The sequence below is a fragment of the Brassica napus genome, chromosome A3, assembly GCF_020379485.1.
Source record: "Brassica napus cultivar Da-Ae chromosome A3, Da-Ae, whole genome shotgun sequence".
In the NCBI taxonomy this organism is placed as follows: Eukaryota; Viridiplantae; Streptophyta; class Magnoliopsida; order Brassicales; family Brassicaceae; genus Brassica; species Brassica napus.
The window spans coordinates 22,325,184-22,346,885 of record NC_063436.1 but is presented as its reverse complement, the minus strand read 5'-3'; the positions used below and the strand labels follow the sequence as shown (position 1 = coordinate 22,346,885).

Below are 21,702 nucleotides of genomic sequence, written 5' to 3'. Positions count from 1 at the left end.
GACTAAGAGTCTAAGACCATATAGGTCGCCAATGTAGTAGTCGACAACGCGCTGACCTGTTGACTTTTATGTGTGAATGATCAACTACACGACAATCTCGCGAGACTTGGCCGGCGAGTTTGTTTCATTTTTTACACAAAATACTGGATATTATATTGTGTACTCGATCAACATTAAGTACAATGATCCAATCGAAATATTGTGGTATTATTGACTGGACAGCTCGGGTATGTTGAATCGAACAAAAAAACTGCAACTATCATGACAATATATGGTCGTTACAATCAATCTGTTAAATCATATTCAATAATTGTACTAAATTATTTTATTTTGCATGACTTATACACGATATGTTGAATATTAGCTATCAACTATAATTTAATTCACATATCAAAATATACACTGTAATTCATTGTAAGATGTCAATAGGCTATATATCGAAGAGATGAAACATCTCAAGAAAATGCCCGATTATTTAACAATCTTCACAAACACGATACAGAAAAAGTTAGGAAGAAAACATATATTTAGTCCGGCGTAATAATCAGAATCATCATTATGTTTGTATTTTACAAAGGATATTGATCGGAAAACAATTTTCAATGACGTTGTATTTCATTAAAATTAAATGGTTAAATTAAGTATTAGAGGTTTTAGGTTTGTTTAGTTTGTCAATAAGGTTAACAAATGCAATTGTGTTAAGATCGGCTAAGAGGAGTATATAAATACGGCGATACGTCTGACTGTCTGAGTATTAAATTTTGGTTTTTTTCCTTTATATTTTCCAAGAGACCAACCATCTCGAACTTTTTATTAACTTTGATCATAATGGAGGATTATAAATTTTAAATTCAACAGTAAAACAAAAAGAGATGTATTTATTATTTTTATTACATCCTTATTCCTTAGGCTTGCCGTAGTACATTCGGTAGATATATTCACAATTAACTATTACGGTATAGGCATCGAAAGTATCATGCTAGAAGCAGGCAATAAGTTACCACCATCACCAAACTAATTACATATCCAACTATCCTTCCTATTACTGTATTCAAGTATGAGTATTCCTCTTCACATCCAGTCAAAATATGTATTTCAAAAAAGATAGAAGACTCTAATTAATCTAACTCTCGATGAGATGATCGAACCGTGGCTCTAACAAATCGTAAGGAGCCCAGAGCGCATCGAGCGGACAAGGTCTGCCACCGTCCAACCTCACCCAAGGCTTCCCTTTCCCACTCCAATGCAACAAACTCACTGGACCTGGATGCAAGTCCCGGCACAGTCCTCTGAAGTTGTCTCCTCCTAAACCGTGTTGGTTCCAACGGTGATCTACCGGAGCTATGTTCCCGGCGAAGACAAGTAAAAACGGCGGTAAAGATCCCAACTCGTAGATTCTGATCCGTTTCTGTAACTCCATCCACTCGATGATCTTCCTAGTGTAGTCTCCTTCTCTCCATTTCTTTAACTCGATGACCATCACTCCAGTGTTGAAGTAGCACGGCGAATGGCGACGGTTGAGGGAGAGTGTGATGGAGAGAGAAGGGTTTGACCAAAATGTCGGCGTGAAGTACGTGGTGAAGTTCGCGTTGCAATACTCGGGCGCGGCTAAGACGACGTCGGTGGGGATGTGAGTGGTGAATAGCTTGGAGATGTCGTCGACGAGTATGAGATCCGAGTCTAGGTATACGACACGTGAGAGGCACGTGGGGAGGATGTCGGCGAGGTAGTTTCTTGCGTAGTTTAGGGGAGAGTCGAGCGCTGATCTGATGGAGGTGGAGATGAGGCCGGAGATGGCGGCTACGTCGTAAGGGTAGATCTTAAATTTCAAGTATGGGAAAGAAGAAACGACGTAGTTTTGGAGTCGGCGGGTTTGTTTTGAAGTGACGAAGTGGAAGACAATGTTTTGAGGACAAGAAGAGTGTTGGAGGACAGAGAGGATCACGGCCATCGAGCCACGGAGGTAAGCCGTGTCTAAGGTCATTGCCACGTGAATGGCTTTGTCTGAACAGATAAAACCATCGTCGTTTTGGATGGTAAGACAGTCAGGTGAGTTGAAGAACTCTGGAGCCTCTTTGAATCTCTCTCCGGCAGCGAAGGAGACGAGCACGATGAGGTATAGAATATAGCTAGCGTGCATTTTTGCGCTTGAGAAGATGTTTAGATGCAAATGATGTATTTATTAGATATGAGATAGAGAAAGAGACAAAGACAAAGAGAGAAGTTTCTTTAGGAAGAAAAAGTGAACGAGTTTCAAATCGAAAGGGGTGATGAGAAAGTCAATGTTATTGAATGAAATTTGTCGGCGAGACATTATTCATTTATTTTAGGTAATCATTTTTTCTTTTCTGCAAAAAAAACATTATTAAATGTTGTTGTGTTTCCTCGATATTTTAGGTTTGGCGTGTTGTCTCCCGCCAAGGAATAGAAAGTATTTGTGTTCAGGTTTTAAGTTGTTAAGTATGGTAAGTGGTAACTCTCTACCAATATTGTGGACCGATTCAATCTTTGTTTAGCACAATTCATAAACATTACTGCTTCCTATTTTCTTGCACGGAACACGTCTGAATGTATAAGCCATAGAACACATACAAAAGTGATCGAAATTGAAAAGAAATTGAGATCGACATACATATGCATGTCATGTGCTCTTTAGTTATAGTATTTTAGAAAATTATGCATATGTCATGTGTTCCTTTGTTGTTGAAGTTTGATGTCTATGCTTGTACGTGACACATTTTGGGTGGTCGTGCAAGCACTATCACATTTAATAGGAGAAGCCATACGTGTTAAAGGTTAATAAATTTACTCACTCTTATTATATTTAACTTTGTCTATCGAATCACCCCTTTTCTCTCCCGTGAATTATTCAAATTGTTACCTTTTATAACTTTAGAAAACATAACATTTTTTTCTTTCTTTCTTTCAAATAGAACATTCTCTGATAAGTTTTTCGGGCTTCCAACTTAAAACTAATTGACAATTAGTAGATTGGTACAAATCTCTTATATATTACTCAAGTCCCTTTCATATTTCCGATGTGGGATATTCTCTCCAATACCCTCCCTTGAGATAATGGTGCGTATAACCATTAATCTCGTAGAATCCATCATATCCCCTCCGAAATCATGCTTTATTTTCTAGCGATCTCGGCGGAACTGAGTCTTCTATGGACCATCAGCTAATGGGATGATCGGGCCACTGTCCGGACCGGATTAATGGGTCAGGGTATTGGGACCGCTCTGATATCATGATAAGTTTCATGGGCTTCCAACTTAAAACCAATTGGCAATTAGTGGATTGACTCTAACCATTTATATATTACTTAATATCCCTTAGAATTTCCAATGTGAGATATATATTCCTAATACCCCTCCTCGAAATGATGGCTTTTATTGGCCATAAATCTCGGAACTTTAGGACATTTATATTTGGTCGAGCGAGTTTAACACAACTTTTATACCCGGTTGGAAGGGTTAATTTTAATTTTAATTAGGAGTTTAGGGTATTTAGGATCTGTGCTCTGATACCATGTTAGATTAGAGTTTAATTATGGGTTTCCAACTTAAAACCAATTGGTAATGAGTGGATTGACCCTAACCCTTTATATATTACTTAATCCATCATATCCTCTCTGAAATCATGCTTTATTTTCTAGCGATCTCAGCGGAACTGAGCCTTCTATGGGTCATCAGCTAATGGGATGATCGGGCCACTGTCCAGACTGGATTAATGGCTCAGGGTATTGGGTCCGCTCTGATACCATGATAAGTTTCTTGGAATTCCAACTTAAAACTAATTGGCGATTAATAGATTTATCCAAGTCTCTTATATATTACTCAAATTCCTTTCATATTTCCGATGTGAAATCTTCTCTCCAATATTTTCTTTATTTGACAAAAATAAGAACATTTTCTATGAGATATAAAATGGACATGAAGGGGCCATAATAAATGTAAAGCATATACATTAGAAAGTTATTGAAAATTTACAAGAAAAAATTATACTACTAAAAACTATTTATGAACTGCGGTAAAGAATACTAATGTAATGTATTTGGAGATCTGAATTGAAGAATGAAGAGTATCGTTCGTAAGACAATAATGGAGTTAGCTATGATGGTAATGAACTTTTTAGCTAATTTATTTGCTTTTTGTCTGAAAATTCGGAGGTTAAAGCGATCAACTGATTTTCCGGTCCGTTCGACCCGGAATTAACTGGCAATAGTGAGAAGAGAACACACACGCTAAGCGTTTGCCACGTAAAAGTGCATTGTGTGTCCATTTGAATGCCACCTGACCTACCAACCCAATAAAGAAATTGATTTTATTTGTTTGTTTTTGCAAACAATGTGAATTGCTTGTGATAGTTTTTAAAACAAAGTATACAGAATAGCAAATACACTAAATATTTTGATTTGTTTGTTTGTATCACTAATACATATGACTATGCAGTAATGCTCGTTACTTAATCAAATATTCGGTTCTTGATTTTACGAGCTGTTTATTGAGTTATTTTCTATAGATCATGCTTATATAATTGAGTAATTGATTATATCTTTTTCATTAGACGCATATTTGGATTTTTAATTATTCCCCCCCTCCCCAATGTGTAGACGTTTAATGGGAAAGTAACTAACCTATATGAAAATGAGTGTGGCGACTTATGCCGCTGCTAGTTGATTTGCAACTAACAAAACGAAGCCGTGTTTTCGGTTAATTACGACGCTGATTTAAATTCATAACCGTAATTAATTAATGATCCCAGTTGACGATGTGCCATGCATGTGCGCATTTCACGTGTGGCTTGATTTTGAATCGTGCTGTTTTAAAAATTTGACACCAAGTCCGTTAATCGATGGTGAAGTCGTATATTTGTGTATACGCCATCGTCGCCTGAAGCCCATAGATACTACGTCTGTATCACAAATATTAATGTCTTAGAAGATTTGTCCAAAAAAATGTTTTAGAAGATTTTTTGTTCTTATAAAAATAAATTTTTGTATCTGTTTCTATACCTTTTATTATTTAATAAATTAAATATAATTGTTAAGAAATTGCTGAATCCATGTGGAAGACTAGACACATACTGCATTTGAAATGAAACATTAAACTTTAATCTTGAAGAAGTTTTATGGTCTCTCATACAGCTTGACCCTCCTTGATTTCTTGAATAAATAAGAATCACTCAGAAAGAACTAACGAATGGATCCTCAAAAATACAGAAGTTTTATGGTCTCTCATACAGCTTGACCCTCCTTGATTTCTTGAATAAATGCAATAAATAGACAAAAGCTCTATTCCTGCTATCAGTTCTCTTTGTGGATTCCCTAGGCTTATGCAAAATCTTTCCGAACAAAGGGGAAGCATAAAACATGTATGAATTTGTGAAATCCTTAATAGGGATTCAAAATTAGATCTTCCAAACACAGCCAAAATTATGTGTGAAAACCATAACTAACAACGCAGCTATTTAACTTATCATTTAATAGTTTACATATTTTTTTTTGTAGAATTTGTAACTTACCATTTAATAGTTTACCCAATTAGTACCTTTTTGTCAGCTAGTATCGTGTACACGATAACTGGTATGAACCAGAACCTTTCCAAACCAAAAAATAATGTAAACGTACTGAAGACAGATACACAACAACGTTTAGGTTATATTACTTTGGCTACTATTAATTTCAGATATGGTGACAAGAACGAATCTTCGATAATTTTAATGCTACACAATATAGAGCGTAAAACAGCAAGTAGCATTATTTCGTAACTCTCAATGCACCTTGAATTTGCGATTTAGGTGAGGAGATATAAACCACTGTTGGGCTCAAAACAAGTTTCTCTTTTTAGCGTTTTAGGGATAATAACATAATTGTTTTTTACTCTATCCGTTCAAAAAGATTCATATTTTGAAGAAAAAAATTGTTTAAAAAACTTACATGTTTTATATTTTTAATGCATAAATTAATTGCAAATTGTAAATTTCGAAAAACGTAATTGTGTTTTATTATAGTTTTACTAGTTAAAAGTTGTGGATAATAGTTGATAACGAAAAATAATGTATTGGTAACTAAAATCTGATATGTTTTCTTAACAAGTGTGAAAAACCTAAAATATACATCTTTCTGAAACTGAGGGAGTAATATATAACATTTTTACATTAAATTGTGTGCATCTCTGGACTGTTGAGCTTAATGTTCTTATGGTATGCAGTGCCGGTCCGGACTCTCTCGTCGTCTAAAACAAATAAAAAAATGATGCCCTTAATTATAGTTAAGCTTTACTATAATTTTATTTTATAATCAAAATAGTATCAAATATTATTACACTTTCTGATATTTTTAAAGAAATAAAATACAAAAACATCAAAACATTTTGCAGCTCATCTTGACTGTTTTTCTTTCTTATTGTGCTCATTAAAATATTAAACCTTATGATATTTTTTTTAAGTTTCTACCAAAATTTCAAAATTCTTACAAAACAAGAAAAACAAAGAATTTTTTTTTTGTGAGAGTTATTTGGACAAAGATCAATCACAATAAAATTAAAGAATATAAGATAAATAACTAATAATTCACGTTAATAACATATTCACCCGGCTATTTTTGTAAACATTAACCTAAAAAAAAAGAGAAGAAAGCCAAAAAAATAGTTATGTTTTATTTAATTAAGTTTAGATCTAATAACATAGTATCATTTAATTAGTTTAATATGGTTATACAAAAAATTAATTAAATTTGTTGAGAGAGGTAACAAAATCTTTAATAACTTTGAATGAATAAACTGTTAGTTGTTTATTATTTTCATAGAAAAGGAACAAATATGATGAAGAAAAAAAAAAGAAAAAGAGGCCAGGTGGGATTTGTACCCGTCTAGGGTAAGAGGGAATAGAAAGAATGCAACCACTAGGTTGAAGGTACTTTTGATAAATTTGGCGTCTTTAAAATACTTATTATATTTGGCGCCTAAAATCCTTGCTTCATGGGCTTTAGCCCAGGGCCGAACCCAGGGACAGATCTAGTTGTATAGAAGGTGGGGCACGTGCCCCATACTAAATTTTTTAAATTTTGTTTGTAACATAATTTTGAGTATTTAAAACTAGCATATTTGGTTAAATGAGGTAAATGGTGCCACACACTTCACGCTTGACCATATTTTTCACCCATCTTTTATCTTATTTATTTGTTGTTGTCAAATTTAGCGTGTGCAGTTACTCTTTCTTTGTCAAATGTTTAATTTCATATTTCAACTTTTCTCGTTTGTTTCTTAAATTTTATTAAAGTAGTTTTATGTGTCTAATTTGTTCAGCTTTGCACTGTAAATATCAAGTTTGAATTTCCAATTACTTATTTTGTACTCCTTCTATTTCTAGAAGATAAATATTTTCTGGTTTATGCATATTAAAAACATTAAAATCTGATAATAAATATATTATTATATTTGATTAACTATTCAGTGATACAATTAATTATCGAAGAGTTTATAATTTGCTATTATTAACTCATATAAAATGTATTGAAAGCTTAAAATTATATATCTGTTAAAAATAAACTTTCTAACTTTTGTAAACAATTTTGGAAAATAAAGAATATTTAATTAGTTAAATATTTACTGTAAAAATATAATATTTTATAATTTCATAAAACTGTCAAAGTATTTTAAATAAAATATATTTTTGTGCCCCATATAAAATACATTTCTAGATCCGCACCTGGCCGGGCCTGATGGTATGGCTTACAAAATTGCAGGGTGTACGAGCTTTAACGGAGATAGTTAACCACTTCATTAAGTGGGACCAGTACATCAAACTAGCTGTAGGGTTAACACACCATTGCCATTCAACACGAGACCGGATTTACACCAATAGTGTTTCTTACGCCATGAATAGAGGTGTCAACTGGGCGGGTTGACCATGGGTTAGCCCAGTCCAATTCATTTTGGGCGGGCTGTGGACATGCCCAATTAATAAATGGTCCAACTGGACAAAAGAGCAATTGGTACATGGTCCAATTGGGCGAAGACCAAATGGACAATGGGTGTACATGGGCTTCTTAAAACATAATTTCATGAGTTTAATAAAAGAAAACATAACTTTACAATTTAACCCAAAAAAACAGTTTTATCGTTAAAATAAAAAATTAATGATTTTGACGGAAAACGTAATTTCACAATTTTGACGGAAAATGTATTTCATAAATTTGGCGGAAAAATTCAATTTTTCGGTTTTGGCGGAAAAACACAATTTCTTGGTTTTGGCGGAAAAACGCAATTTCTCAGATTTTGGCAGAAAAACAAAATTTCTCGGTTTTAGCGGGAAAATGCAAAATTTTGGTTTTAGCGGGAAAACACAATTTTTCGGTTTTGGTGGGAAAACGTAATTTCTTGGATTTTGACAGGAAAATACAATTTTTCGGTTTTGGCGGAAAAATGTAATTTCTCAGATTTTGGCGGGAAAATACAATTTCTCGGTTTTGGCGAGAAAACCCAATTTCTCGGTTTTGGCAGGAAAACGCAATTTCTCGGTTTTGGCGGGAAAACGCAATTTTCCGGTTTTGGCGGGAAAACGCAATTTCTCGATTTTGGCGAAAAAATGCATTCAACAATGCCTTCAAGATCGTTGAGCTCAATAGCTTAGCCAATGTAAGCGATTTAAGATGTTGCTCGCTATTAACTAGACTAGATCATTTTTCCGCGCTACGCGCGGATGATATATTTAAATTTGTTACATTTATCATTTTTATTTGTATGTACATTTTTGTATATTAAATTTTATATAACTAATTTTAAATTTGATTTTTTTTTATATATTTTTAGTTTGAAGTAAGTATTTCTATTATATGTAACACAATTAACTAATAAAATATGAATAATCAAGTCCGAGATTTTAGAGTTATGTAAAAAAAAATTATGTATAGAACATAAATTATCTTTGTTTAAAAGATCGGAATCTTATCTCGAATATATTTCACGAAAAGAAAAAGTACTCCAATAACCTACTTAAAATATAAAACCCCCTTTTAAAAAAAAACGTACTTAATAATATTTTTTTATGTGTAATAGTTAAAAATTGATAACTGAATATCGATCTAGAATATTATTTTAATATATCTAATGGTAAAATATTAATTGTAATAAACAAATTTTGAATTTTGTAATATTACATGAATTAGAAGTCTTTAAAATCTAAAATCTATTTTATTAACATAATATATTTTTTATTCATTTATTATTTTGATGTTACAAAATATTGCTTTAGTTTTAGTTGTATATTAATTTTTTAATAATTTAGTTTCTTTTTAAGTAATTTTAAAATTATTAAAAATATAATATATTTAAAATTATATATTTAAATATATTCAAATATGATGTCTCATTTTAATGTGTGTTTGCGTTGAGTCGTAAACACGCAAGCGCGGAGTTATTGATAATTAAAGGTGTTGTAATACTTAAAAATGTAATAGATAGTGGATTAAGATGTTTTTTTTTTTGGTTTAGTCGTAGTGGTTTTAATGGATAAATTAAAGTTTCACATATTGTTTGGCGGTAATGGGTTTTACGGTAAACATGAGTTAAAGTTAAATGCAGAGTTTGAAATTGAATTGGAGTTATGGAATTAGGCCATGTTCGTTTTTCGTTGATGAGGGAAATTGAATAGTTGTTCTTTTCTTCGAGTTTTGAGTTGTCCAGCTGAGATTTCGTCACCATTCCTATTGTAGAATTTGATTTGTCTACTGAGTAATTTATCAATTGAGAAAAGTGATAATTATATTGCAATGAATTGCTGACTTTGGTGGTTGGTATTGACGGAGATTATGAATTGTTGGCGAATCTCTCATGGTCTTCTTCTAAACCTGCAAAAATATGTTTTGTAGAGATCGGATTTATCGTATACAGATTAGGTTGGTTGATAGAGAGAGAGGCAGTGATAGTGAGATTAATGGTGGGAAGGAATCTTTGGAATCTATTTAGTCAAACAATATAACAACGTAAGATAAAGATTCTTATTATATCTAGGTCTTAAATCATTGAGATCTAAGCAAGAGATAGTCAACCACATGAAAAAAGAATTAAGCACTCTAAATTTAAAGATAACATTTAAGCTAAAAATTTGTAATGTTTTTTTTTTAAAATTATGTTTTCAGTGGTTTATTTGTTACACTAAGGAGATAATTTGTGTTGTTTACTTACAATTTTATGAAATTACTAAGTCTAATATTGACGCAAGATTCCTATATGTCAACCTCTATAAAACAAAGTACGAACTCAAAGTATATAGACAACGTCATTTCATCTCTTTCTTTTAACTGTTGTCCATTATATATAATATGTAGCCTTCTTTAAAACCACATCTCGTTAATAGAAAACAAAACAAAAACTTATAATGGAGTTCTTGATTGACTTAAAAAAGAAGAAGTAACAATGCTAAATTAATATGAAACTACTTTTTTGCGTGACTCCCCAGCAGTACCATGCCTGCCTGGCAAGAACACTCAGTTCCACCTGACCTGGTTCTCGAATGACCCGTCAACGAACTCCGCCTTCACAGCGGACTTTGGTCTCTCTGTTGGTTGTGGTAGCTCCTTGCTTTATGTTTAAATGCATCATCATTTCGCTGCTCGTCTTTCTCCTTCTAGTTTTGGAACTATAGACACAAAATGAACAATCAAACTTTTTATTTTATAAACGATCGTATTATAACCGACAAATAAAAAGAAAGTTTCTAAATAATTATCAACTAAAAAAACATGAACTCACGTTTGCCTGAACAGATCGGATCTGCTCATCGATTAAAGCTTCTTTTGATTGAAAAGGAATCATAATAGGTTGTCTCCACCACAAGACTGAATCAAAAAGAAAAAAAAAAGAAAAATTAATAAGGAATATGAGATTGAATAAAAGAGAAAAGAATCGAATCGTGTTGGGTTTTAAAAAGTTTGTACCTTCTGATGCTCATATAGTTACTCATCTACCGAGTCAACTCTACGATCTTCATCCTCGTTTTATGGCTTTGGTGAATCCGTGTCCGAGTCAGATCAGAGCGAGCTTGTGGTTGGAGTGAAGAACGTTGAGTGTAAGTTCTCAGAAAAAGAGCTAAAGAAATCTGTGTCTTGTAGTTCAGTGGATCCCATTTGATGATTCTTTGGACAGATACAGACAGAACAGAGAAAGAAACAGAGGAAACCATGTTGGCGAAACTCTCATAGTCTTCTTCTAAACCTGAAAAAGTATGTTTTGTAAAGGAGACCGTTTTATCGTATTTAATTTGGTTGATAGAGAAGTGAGGCAGTGATGGTGTATGCAGTCGTATTTAAGGTCCAACAGAAGAACATTGGCGATGGTGTATGCTATGACTTTTAATAAAGAAGGCAGTTAACATACCGGTGATTGTGGGAGGCCATTGAAGGCTTTTCTGTAAACGATGTTGGCAATGTCGTTAGTCACGTGACCCTGGTAATGTTAAAATCCCCAGGATATATGTACTGGAAACTGGCGGCTTCTTAGAGTGAATAGATGTTTGTTTTCTGTCGGTGATAGTTTGTTTCTTGGTATCAGCACACACACTTCTGCTTCGATAACTCTTTCTCAAGCCTTCTTCTTGGTTTAGGTTGCGCGGCAGCATGATTGGGACACCAACTTTCATGCATAATCGGGTTGTTGCAGCAGAGTTGTTTATGTCAGAGCCTTGAACAGAGTTGTTTATGTTAGAGTCTTGAACGGATTTGGCCAACTATATCTGAAAGTGGATGAATCAATAGGTAATATAAGTCGATGGTGGTTATATTCTAATATGCAAAAGGAAATTTAAAACAATACCAGGGAGTTCAAAGAAAGTTTGCAAGAGCTTGAAGATGGTTGAACTTCAGAAGCATGAATTTCTGGAGTTTGGTCACAGTAGTAGTCATGGGGACCTCATCAATAGTACCTACATGATAAAATGAGAGAAGGGAAGCTGTAACAAAACATAAGCTATGTACCTACCTGTTTCGAGTAACCAAGGACTTGACAGGTGTGTCTATTGTTTTTTTTTGTTCATCATTGAATTGCATTAACGTAATTTGAAGTATGATTATTACAGACCATAAAAACACAAACAACCTTTCCACACTACTGGACAACCTTTTGAATCACCAAAAGGAAGAAATCAACACTGAGGCAGAATAATTAAAAAGAGGGAAAGTGTTTCTTATCAGAACCAAAAAACCAGCTCCACACAGACGACAATCGAACGCAAGTTCCCAAAGAACCTGAATAAGCACGGGCTGAGACCATACGAATAGAACAGAGACTTGAGGAAACCACAAACCAATATAGGCCGAAACCACAAACCAATATAGGCCGAAACCACAATCTCACAGGAAACAAACCCGGTGTGTCTATTGTATCTTTTGTCTTTTGCGTTATTCTCAAAAAAAGCAAGCTTCAGCACATCAACTTCCTCCAATCTTATGTCGGAAACCCTGGATAAAAAAAACAATAGATAGACACAGAAAGATTGAAAATTTAGTGTTAGAGAATGCCAAAAGACCAAATAACAAAAAGTAAGCTCACAATTTAAGTGATGCCAGCTCCTTGGCAAGAGCCATCGTTCGGTCTTGTAGATGAGCGCACTGAGAAGTAAGCTGAGCACATTCCTGTAACAAAACACCATAACAATAAGAAGTTTCTACACGGGTTTCAAAACCATTCTGTTGAGTTTGGCTCTAATACCTTTGAATTTAACTTAAGAAAGTGTTTGTTCGTTGATATTTCATTCCGAGACTCCCACCTCTCTCTCTCTCTGATGTCGACTCTGTCGACAACCATTTTCTGCGGCGGGAGGCCTGAATTGGTTAGCCATCTCTGAAGAGAACTGGCGTTTTCGACTGAATCTATATTGCAGCCCCATGATATGTCAGAGGCATCCTCCATGGATCGTTTTGTGGTCTCGCCGGCCGAAACAGAGCGGTGGATTCAGGGACAACATCGGGAACCGGAAGAGGTGGTAAAGAGAGGAATAAATGTTGGGTACGGAGATGGCGATGTCAACCTTTACGTTTGCAATCATTAGGTTTGCAGATTAAGATAAGTGTAGACGGCGAAGTTGAATGGGGAAGAAGAAAGATAATGATGAAGCCCTAATCCATTCAAGCATAAAACGCAAATTTTGACTTAATTATGGAACCAAATGTGGAAAACCCAAATCAGATCAAACACAAACCTTTACGACCAAAATAAACCGGACAGAACGTGGAGCCCACAAATAATAATGGAGACGAATTCATCGTCTCATATTTTAGGGCTTCTCTTGGATCAGGCTTATGGGCAAATACCTCACATTACGGATAAAAAAAACCAAAGCCCAAACTGAGTGTGACATGGACAAATAAACTCACCTTATTGGCTGATTTTAATTGAGGACGTGGACAGCCTCCCTACTCCTCATATATCCCTTTTAGTATAGGTTAGATTTAACGCGATCTCGTGTTATATTTTGCTGCTCGTTAATAGGACTTTGTTACATTCACTACATATACATGGGCTTAGCTGTTGGAAGCCCAGCACTCAATTACCCATCATCGTACATCTGGTCAAGAGAAAATTCTAATTGGCATATGGAGTGAGAAGAAGAGGAATTGGCAATAAACCTACTCAGGGGCATGCTAATCAGCATCAAGTATTAGAACACTGCTAGTGGATGATTTTTCTGTACTATTGTTTCTATATGACTATATGAGTACCAGGATTATGTGTTGCACAATCTATAGACAACTCCAATCGACCAATATAACATCAAATTTGGTGTGTTTTCTTCTCCAAGAAGACGCCATAAAAGAAACTGATTTTCTTTGTCTTCTTTCTAGTTTCATCTAATGCGCGCTAGCTACTTCTCGAAGAAACGCAGAGAACTATAAAAATACCATGGTAGAAAATATCATCAAAAATACTGTACAAAGGATATACCACAAAATGTGATTCCCGCAGTCACGTGCATTGTAGGGCTCGAAGTTATTATGGGCCCAGGGCTTTGGCTCTAGCAATAGACTATGGGCTATAGGTTTCTGTGTCGCACGTGCGAAGCAAACCAGGGCCCACAAACTCTGAGTATATTACATACGTGATTCCAATGTTGACCTGACTGGAGCGGGAGGTGCTGTGTTTGGGGACCACTAAATCCGAACCGTTCAAACTTACATCGTCGTGAGATCTAAACCACAATTACCGGAGAGATACCCAAAAGGCATCTTTTCTTTTCTTTCTGCAGCTTGACTCATGCTCTCGACCGTGCACTCACGTATACATCCGTTGGATTTAACCTCACAGATTCTAATCTTACGGTGAAGAAACCGATTTATCGCTTTTCCACCGAACATAAACTTGTTAAGCTTGTAAACAGTAAGTTAAGTGAGGTCATAGATTCACCTCCTCTTTTTCACCTTTTTTCCTTAATATGCCAAAAGTAGTTGCCAAGTTACAATAAAATAAAATTCAAAAATTATTGTTAGCCTAATAAACGTAACGATATCAAATGGGCACGTACCTGTTTTTATCAATTAATTAAATTACAATCATTATAATGTGTAGAAAAGAAATCCGAAAAATAACAAAAGCTTATAACTTTTGCCTCTGTTTTCTCCTCGTGAAGGAAAAAACTCTTTTAGCGTTTCTCGCTCCTCGAGAATTACACAGCGCAAACAAAAACTCAGAAAACTGTGAAGTAAATAAACAGAGAGAGAGAGAAAGAAAAAACAGAGAATGACAGCATCAGGAGGAGGATCCACGGCGGCGGGAGGAGCAGGAGCGACGGGGAGGATGCCAACGTGGAAGGAGAGGGAGAACAACAAGAAGAGAGAGAGAAGGAGAAGAGCCATAGCAGCTAAAATATTCACCGGACTCAGATCTCAGGGTAATTACAAGCTCCCTAAGCATTGTGACAACAATGAAGTACTCAAAGCTCTTTGCGTCGAAGCTGGTTGGATCGTCCACGAAGACGGCACCACTTACCGAAAGGTTCGAAGGAACTTCACTTTCCTAAATTTCATAATTTTCCCTTTTTTTGGGTAAAATGTTAAATTCTAAATTTCATAATTTTCGGACAATGAGTTTAAAGTCTTTCTTTTTCCGACAGGGTTCCCGACCAACAGAAACAACACCGCCGCGCGTGAGCGCGTGTTCGTCAATCCAACTCAGTCCTCATTCCTCAGCTTTTCAAAGCCCAGTTCCGTCGTATCAAGCGAGCCCAGCCTCGTCATCTTACCCAAGCCCGACCCGGTTCGACTCGAATCATTCCTCAACGTATCTCATCCCTTATCTCCAAGACCTAGCTTCATCCGGAAACCTAGCTCCTCTACGAATTTCCAATAGTGCCCCTGTCACACCTCCAGTTTCCTCTCCTAGAGGCTCACATCCGAGACTACCCAAGCCACAGTTCAGCAACTTCCCAGTCTCCGCTCCTTCAAGCCCAACACGGCGTCTCCACCACCACTACACATCGATTCCTGAATGCGACGAGTCAGATGTCTCCACGGTCGATTCTTGTCGATGGACCCGTTTTCAACCGGTGACTGTTTCTCAGACATGTCCGCCGTCGCCAACTTTTAACCTCGTCAAAAATAGCGTTTGCGTTGGCGGCGGAGACGTTTCGGTGAAGCCGTGGGAAGGTGAGAAGATTCACGATGTTGGTGTCGATGACTTGGAGCTGACGTTAGGTAACGCTAAAGGACGCGGCTAAGAGGATAGTATCGTAATAAACGATTAGAAGGGAGAACGGTTCGGTTACGTGTGTCCGGTTTAACCGTAACTAATTTGGGAGGATGACCTTCTTGGTCTGCTTCATGCATTCATGGCCTATGCACAGTCATTATCGTTATCAATGTTTCATTTCACAAAAGTTAATTTTCATGTATAATTCTCCCTATATTTATTTAAAGAAATGGTGATGGTTGAATGAAAATATGCAAGTGTGTGACTGAAAGTGAGAGGGACCATTCCCCATGTGGTGTTGGGGGCATGTGAAGTGATTCTTTTCTATTGCTCTCTTTCTCTAACCACGCGTGACTCTTCAATGTGCCTATCTATCATACACCGATGTTTAGTGGACCTGTAATTTTCATTACATTTAAGAAATTCAGTGAGAAACATTATCCATGAATGAGAATATACGGGTGACTTTATTTGTGTATTGAGAATGTTGTTTTGCTATATAAACATGAGAGGTTGGTTGGTTCATGTGTTCTGAGAGTTCTGTTTTGATTTTGATTTTTTTTTAATAGTTTATATAATGTTTAAAGTTTAGATAGAATACTAGGGACATTCAGATACCCGTTCAAATCTGGTTTAGGTAATTCCAATTTTGGATATTTCGGTTTAGAAGTCTACTATCCATTCATGTATTTTTTGTTATTCATGGCAGATTTGGTTTGGTAAGATTTGAGTTTAGGTATTTCAAAATGTAACTGAAATATCCAAATTTTGTGTTAAAATATTTAAATACATAAATTGACATATATTCAGATTTTTTCCATTTGAATCTATATTTAAACCCAAAGTAACGTAAACAACCAAAAGAGTGGTGATGGTCTGGTCAGCCAAGCCAACGGGACAACATGTCCCTAAATTTTTTCCTTACCTTCCTTGCGTGAATCATATTGCGAATGACCCTATCAATGCATTTGAATAATGCCTCGGGAGGAATGTGGAAGTTATTGTGGAGTACATTATTTTTTTGCTTTCCACATATGGAAAAGTGTGAATTGAGCCGTGAGACAGCGAAGAAGCTTGGGGCAATATAATCAAACATGTCTTTATGATAAACATGTTTGTTTTCAACATGGATGAAACACTGTTAATTTAAAATTCTCAAATTCAAAACAGGCTGTAGTCTTTGAACAGACAAAAGTTGTAATTCTCTTTTGCAGTTTTGTTTAAAATTTAAAATCTGCCTGTAGTCCACTAACCCACAAATTATATCGGATTTGTACCCGCGATGAGCCGAAATAACAAGTGTGGAAGAAATTGAAACCATGATAGGTTGGATTGAAATACTTAGATAAAATCTGATCCTTTTGACTAATTAAAATAATTAATTTATTATATTTAAATAATACAAATTTTTTATTATATTAGTAACAAAATATATTTTAAATAAACACTTTTAAATTTATTTTTATCATTTTGAGTTCATTACTATTAATGGCGGAAGCTCTAGCCGTCTTCTCGGCTCTCAAATCAGCAGTTTTAATGTATTGATGAGAAACATCCCACATCGGATATATAAGAATTAATCTACTACTATATAAAGGGTTAGGGCCAATCCACTAATTGCCAATTGGTTTTGAGTTGGAAGCCCGTAATAAACCTGATTCTAACATGGTATCAGAGCGATAAGATCCTTTGACCTAATTTACTACAACTACTACTACTATACCAATGTTGGGCTCTCTGTGGATGTTATTCCCACATTGTCCACGCTTCAGACCTAGATGTCTGAGCGTGAGGGAGGGTATTGATGAGAAACATCCCACATCGGATATATAAGAATTAATCTACTACTATATAAAGGGTTAGGGCCAATCCACTAATTGCCAATTGGTTTTGAGTTGGAAGCCCGTAATAAACCTGATTCTAACATAATGTTTCAAGCATCAAAATTCACTTTGACAACCAAACTCTGATCAAAGTCATCAACAACAAACTCTTCGACAAAGAGATATACGGGGTGGTTCGCGACATCCAAATTCTCTCTGCTCTGTTTGTTGATTTTTTATTTGCTTCTATTCATAGGGTTGAGAATTGTAAGGCTGATGCTAATTGCTAAAGCCACACTCGGGAACCCATTTAGATGTACATGGTTTGTTGGTGTACTAAGACTCTTTTAAATTAATGAATAAATTGTCCAAATAAAGTAATAATTTAATGAAATACTTTTGTTGTCATCAAAATTATATATCAAAATTTTCAAATAATAAAAGATAGAAAAATTAAAACGTTATAATAATATAATATAAGTATACAAGAAAGTAATTGACCAATAAATCACGATGTATTTTTTAAACAAACATATCCTCAGTCTTAGAGCAATTTTATTGGTAGAATTAAAATCTTGAAGTTCTCGAATTTTTTTTAAAATAAAATTTTTTTATTTGATAAAACCACTTTAAAATCAATCAACCATTAATACGATGACATATGAAAAAAAAGTTCTAAAAAATCAGAGAAAATATCTCTGCACAGAATAAATTCTCTCACTTTCTCTTCTACTTTATTTGTACTTTTTACCTTTTTGATCTTTAGATACTCTATTATAACTCATCAATGGAGCTGCTCTTACGCAATAGAATGTGGAAGTGAAGGGGGTCAAACGTTGGATTCTTGGATCAGATTGTCAATAACTGATCAAAACAACCACTACTAGTTTAAATTTCTTGGGTCTTTATGGTATCATTTCGAATATTGGAACAATCTCCACATCTTTTGATTGTACTTTCATTCATCAAATTTCTTGTGAGTGAATCTGTGTAGCAGACAGTTTAGCCAAATTGACCGTAAGACACTTCGTATCATGTCCCGATTAAGTTTTTAATAAAAACGGTGGGTCCAACAAAAAATCATCTAGATAAACCATAAACGATCGCCCGTACAAAAAGATAAACCAAAAAGCATAGCTTTTTTTTTTGGGATCAAAAACCAAAAAGCATAGCTAATAAGAGTTAATTGTAAATTTGCAAGCCTCATAAACCACTGGATTCGATCCACCGGATTACAATCTATGAATATTGGACTATAAACTTAATTAGGCTAAGCGAACTATAGAGTGATAGTCCGTTTTAAGAATTATACACGAGACTATATATATACTTGCCAAACCAAAAAGAAAAAGAAAACTCTATGTTAACATTACAAAACATATATAATCCCCGCTGTTTAATACCAGTTCCATATCTTCGATTTGAAGGGGTGAATTCGTAGTTGCACACTGCGCAAAAATTTATCATATTTAGGTAAGATTATTTACGTGAGATATAACTTTGGCTTTATCTTGAAAAAAAAAACAATTTTTTTTTGAGGAAAAAACAAATTTTGACATCCTCAAATGCATAGTTTGATAAATACTAGTATTACGTAACTCGAACGAACGTGCATGGCTATTTTTAATGTCGCTGATACGTATATATATGTTCGGAGACCGGCGTTCAGTAGTCTAAATATGTGTTCAACTTGCATGACGATTTGGGTCATAATTCTATCCAAATACATCATCATTCACTAGCCCAGTGTTCAACTTGCATGACGATAACCGTTGATAATTTTGCTTGAATAAATCAAATGTTTGAATATTTCTCCACCATAATATAAGTCAAACGGTGACAATAACTACCATTTATTGAGAATGGGGGACGGTTTTCAGTGCTGAGATAATATCGTTGGATCCCGAGAAGCAAACAAGAAAAAAGAGTTAAAGCTTAATTAATCCATCCTTCCAAATTAAAATTATAACTGATAAAATAAAATAAAAAGATCCCTTGGGCAACAACAAAAGAAAGTTGGGCTCCTATAATTAACTAATTTTAATTTTGTTACCATAATATTATTAAAAAATATATAACAACTTATCTTGAATTTATTAATTTGTTTGTATTCTGTAAATATAAAAAATTAGGCTATTGTGTTTTTATTGAAAGTGCAAAACAAAAACAATTAGGCCTTTGTTATCAGAAAAGAGAAAAATATCTGAGCCCTTTATATTACTACTAAATTTGCTTGATTTTAGGTGGGTCTTTGGGCTGTTTGTCCTCCAACATAAGCTGGCACTGGATACAGTTTACAACTTACACCTAAAAATTATATACATTTTGTTTGTTTGTATATGACAATTAATATGGTTGATTAGATTGTATATTATACTATATACAAAAGTTTGAAGAAGATTTTTGGTTCTATAAATTAAACTCACTTGCAACTATAACCCACGCAACAACAAACATAAAAGAAAACGATCGTCGAGAGAGACTATGCAGATTACAAGACCACATGCGGCCATGTTCGCTAGCCCTGGAATGGGCCACATCATTCCCGTGATCGAGCTTGGGAAACGCTTAGCCGGAACCCACGGATTCCAAGTCACCATTTTTGTCCTTGAAGCCGACGCAGCCTCCGCCCAATCCCAATTTCTCAACTCACCTGGCTGCGATGTAACCCTTATTGACATCATCGGTCTCCCGTCTCCGGATATCTCCGGTTTAGTGGACCCATCAGCCTTTTTCGCGATCAAGCTCTTGACCATGATGCGTGAGACCATACCAACCCTTCGATCAAAGATCGAGGTGATGCAGCACAAACCAACGGCTCTGATCGTAGACTTGTTTGGCTTGGACGCATTACGGCTTGGTGAAGAGTTCAACATGTTGACTTATGTATTCATGACTACAAACGCACGTTTTCTTGCAGTGGCTTTGTACTTCCCAACGCTGGAGAAAGACGTTGAAGACGAACACATAATCAAGAAGAAACCCTTGGCTATACCTGGATGTGAACCGGTTCGGTTTGAGGATACTCTTGAAACACTCCTTGACCGAACCGACCAGATATATCAAGTATTTGTTCCTTTTGGTTTAGTTTTCCCAACGGCTGATGGTATTATTGTGAATACATGGGATGATATGGAGCCCAAAACTTTGAAATCTCTTCAAGACCCAAACCTCTTGGGTCGAATTGCTCGTGTACCGCTTTATCCAATAGGTCCTTTATGCAGACCGGTTGATCCATCAAAAACCAACCATCCGGTTTTGGATTGGTTAAACAAGCAACCGGACGAGTCGGTGCTTTACATCTCATTTGGAAGCGGCGGCTCTCTCTCGGCTACACAGCTAACGGAACTGGCTTGGGGGCTCGAGTTGAGTCAGCAAAGGTTCGTTTGGGTGGTCCATCCCCCGGTAGATGGTTCATCTTGCAGCGAGTATATCTCTGCTAATAGCAGCGAAGTACAAGACGGTACGCCAGAATATCTACCAAAAGAGTTTACTAGCCGGACTCACGAGAGAGGCCTTGTGATCTCTTCGTGGGCACCACAAGCCGAGATCCTTGCCCACCAAGCCGTTGGTGGGTTTCTAACTCACTGTGGCTGGAACTCAATTCTTGAAAGTGTTGTTAGCGGCGTCCCAATGATTGCTTGGCCGCTTTTTGCCGAGCAGAAAATGAATGCGACGTTGCTCAACGAGGAGCTAGGAGTAGCAATCCGGTCTAGAAAACTGCCGTCGGAGGAAGTGGTTTTGAGGGTGGAGATCGAGTCGTTGGTGAGAAGGATTATGGTGGAGGAGGAAGGTTGCGAGATGAGAGAGAAGGTGAAGAAGCTAAAGGATACGGCGGAGATGTCGTTGAGTTGTGATACTGGATCATCGTATGAATCGCTATCGAGAGTGGCAAAGGAATGCGACCGTCTTTTGGAGCGTGACATATAATGGCTCGTGGTGCCTAGAAGTGCGTATCGTTATGAACATTTACGTTTGGACTGCGTCTCGTTTTACTGTTTCTGGAATATTGTGTTTTATTTTTCGTGTCTTGCCGAATGCCACATGCTACTAGCGCCACTTGCATGCAGTCATTAATGTCTATCTTTACGTTATACAAATAAATAGCGTGTTTAATTTGTATAGCAAGTAACTACGGTTTACCTTTATTCTCTAAAGATTTGTTTTTTTTTTAACACAAACGTGTGTTTGTAAAA

General features: G+C 35.7%; 4 protein-coding genes across 5 annotated transcripts; 2 read left to right on the top strand and 2 right to left on the bottom strand.

Annotated features, from left to right (window-relative positions):
• Nucleotides 1-858: 858 nt before the first annotated feature.
• Nucleotides 859-2,288, bottom strand: LOC106440009 (probable galacturonosyltransferase-like 2). The gene has a single exon (XM_013881578.3). The coding sequence runs from the start codon at nucleotides 2,138-2,140 to the stop codon at nucleotides 1,124-1,126; it is 1,017 nt and encodes a 338-aa protein (XP_013737032.1). The 5' UTR covers nucleotides 2,141-2,288; the 3' UTR covers nucleotides 859-1,123.
• Nucleotides 2,289-10,273: 7,985 nt separating this feature from the next.
• On the bottom strand, nucleotides 10,274-14,290 carry LOC125607091. Of its 2 annotated transcripts, XR_007338381.1 has the most exons (7): nucleotides 12,711-14,290; nucleotides 12,552-12,634; nucleotides 11,817-12,460; nucleotides 11,382-11,736; nucleotides 10,943-11,219; nucleotides 10,758-10,843; nucleotides 10,274-10,644 (listed from the first exon to the last, which is right to left on the bottom strand). XR_007338381.1 is itself a non-coding variant. In XM_048776744.1 (4 exons), exons 1-3 carry the CDS (start codon nucleotides 12,909-12,911, stop codon nucleotides 12,190-12,192), a joined length of 555 nt encoding a protein of 184 aa, XP_048632701.1. In that variant the 5' UTR covers nucleotides 12,912-14,290; the 3' UTR covers nucleotides 11,285-11,736; nucleotides 11,817-12,189. The 2 variants fall into 2 exon arrangements, 1 of the variants encoding a protein (XP_048632701.1); XM_048776744.1 differs by lacking the exons at nucleotides 10,274-10,644; nucleotides 10,758-10,843; nucleotides 10,943-11,219 and having other exon boundaries at nucleotides 11,285-11,736.
• Nucleotides 14,291-14,634: 344 nt separating this feature from the next.
• LOC111211001 (BES1/BZR1 homolog protein 1) lies at nucleotides 14,635-15,933 on the top strand. Its single transcript, XM_022711829.2, has 2 exons — nucleotides 14,635-14,990; nucleotides 15,109-15,933. The coding sequence occupies exons 1-2, from the start codon at nucleotides 14,736-14,738 to the stop codon at nucleotides 15,709-15,711; spliced, it is 858 nt and encodes a 285-aa protein (XP_022567550.1). The 5' UTR covers nucleotides 14,635-14,735; the 3' UTR covers nucleotides 15,712-15,933.
• A 3,939-nt stretch (nucleotides 15,934-19,872) lies between these two features.
• On the top strand, nucleotides 19,873-21,702 carry LOC106440007 (UDP-glycosyltransferase 72E1-like). The gene has a single exon (XM_013881574.3). It carries the CDS (start codon nucleotides 19,991-19,993, stop codon nucleotides 21,434-21,436), a length of 1,446 nt encoding a protein of 481 aa, XP_013737028.2. The 5' UTR covers nucleotides 19,873-19,990; the 3' UTR covers nucleotides 21,437-21,702.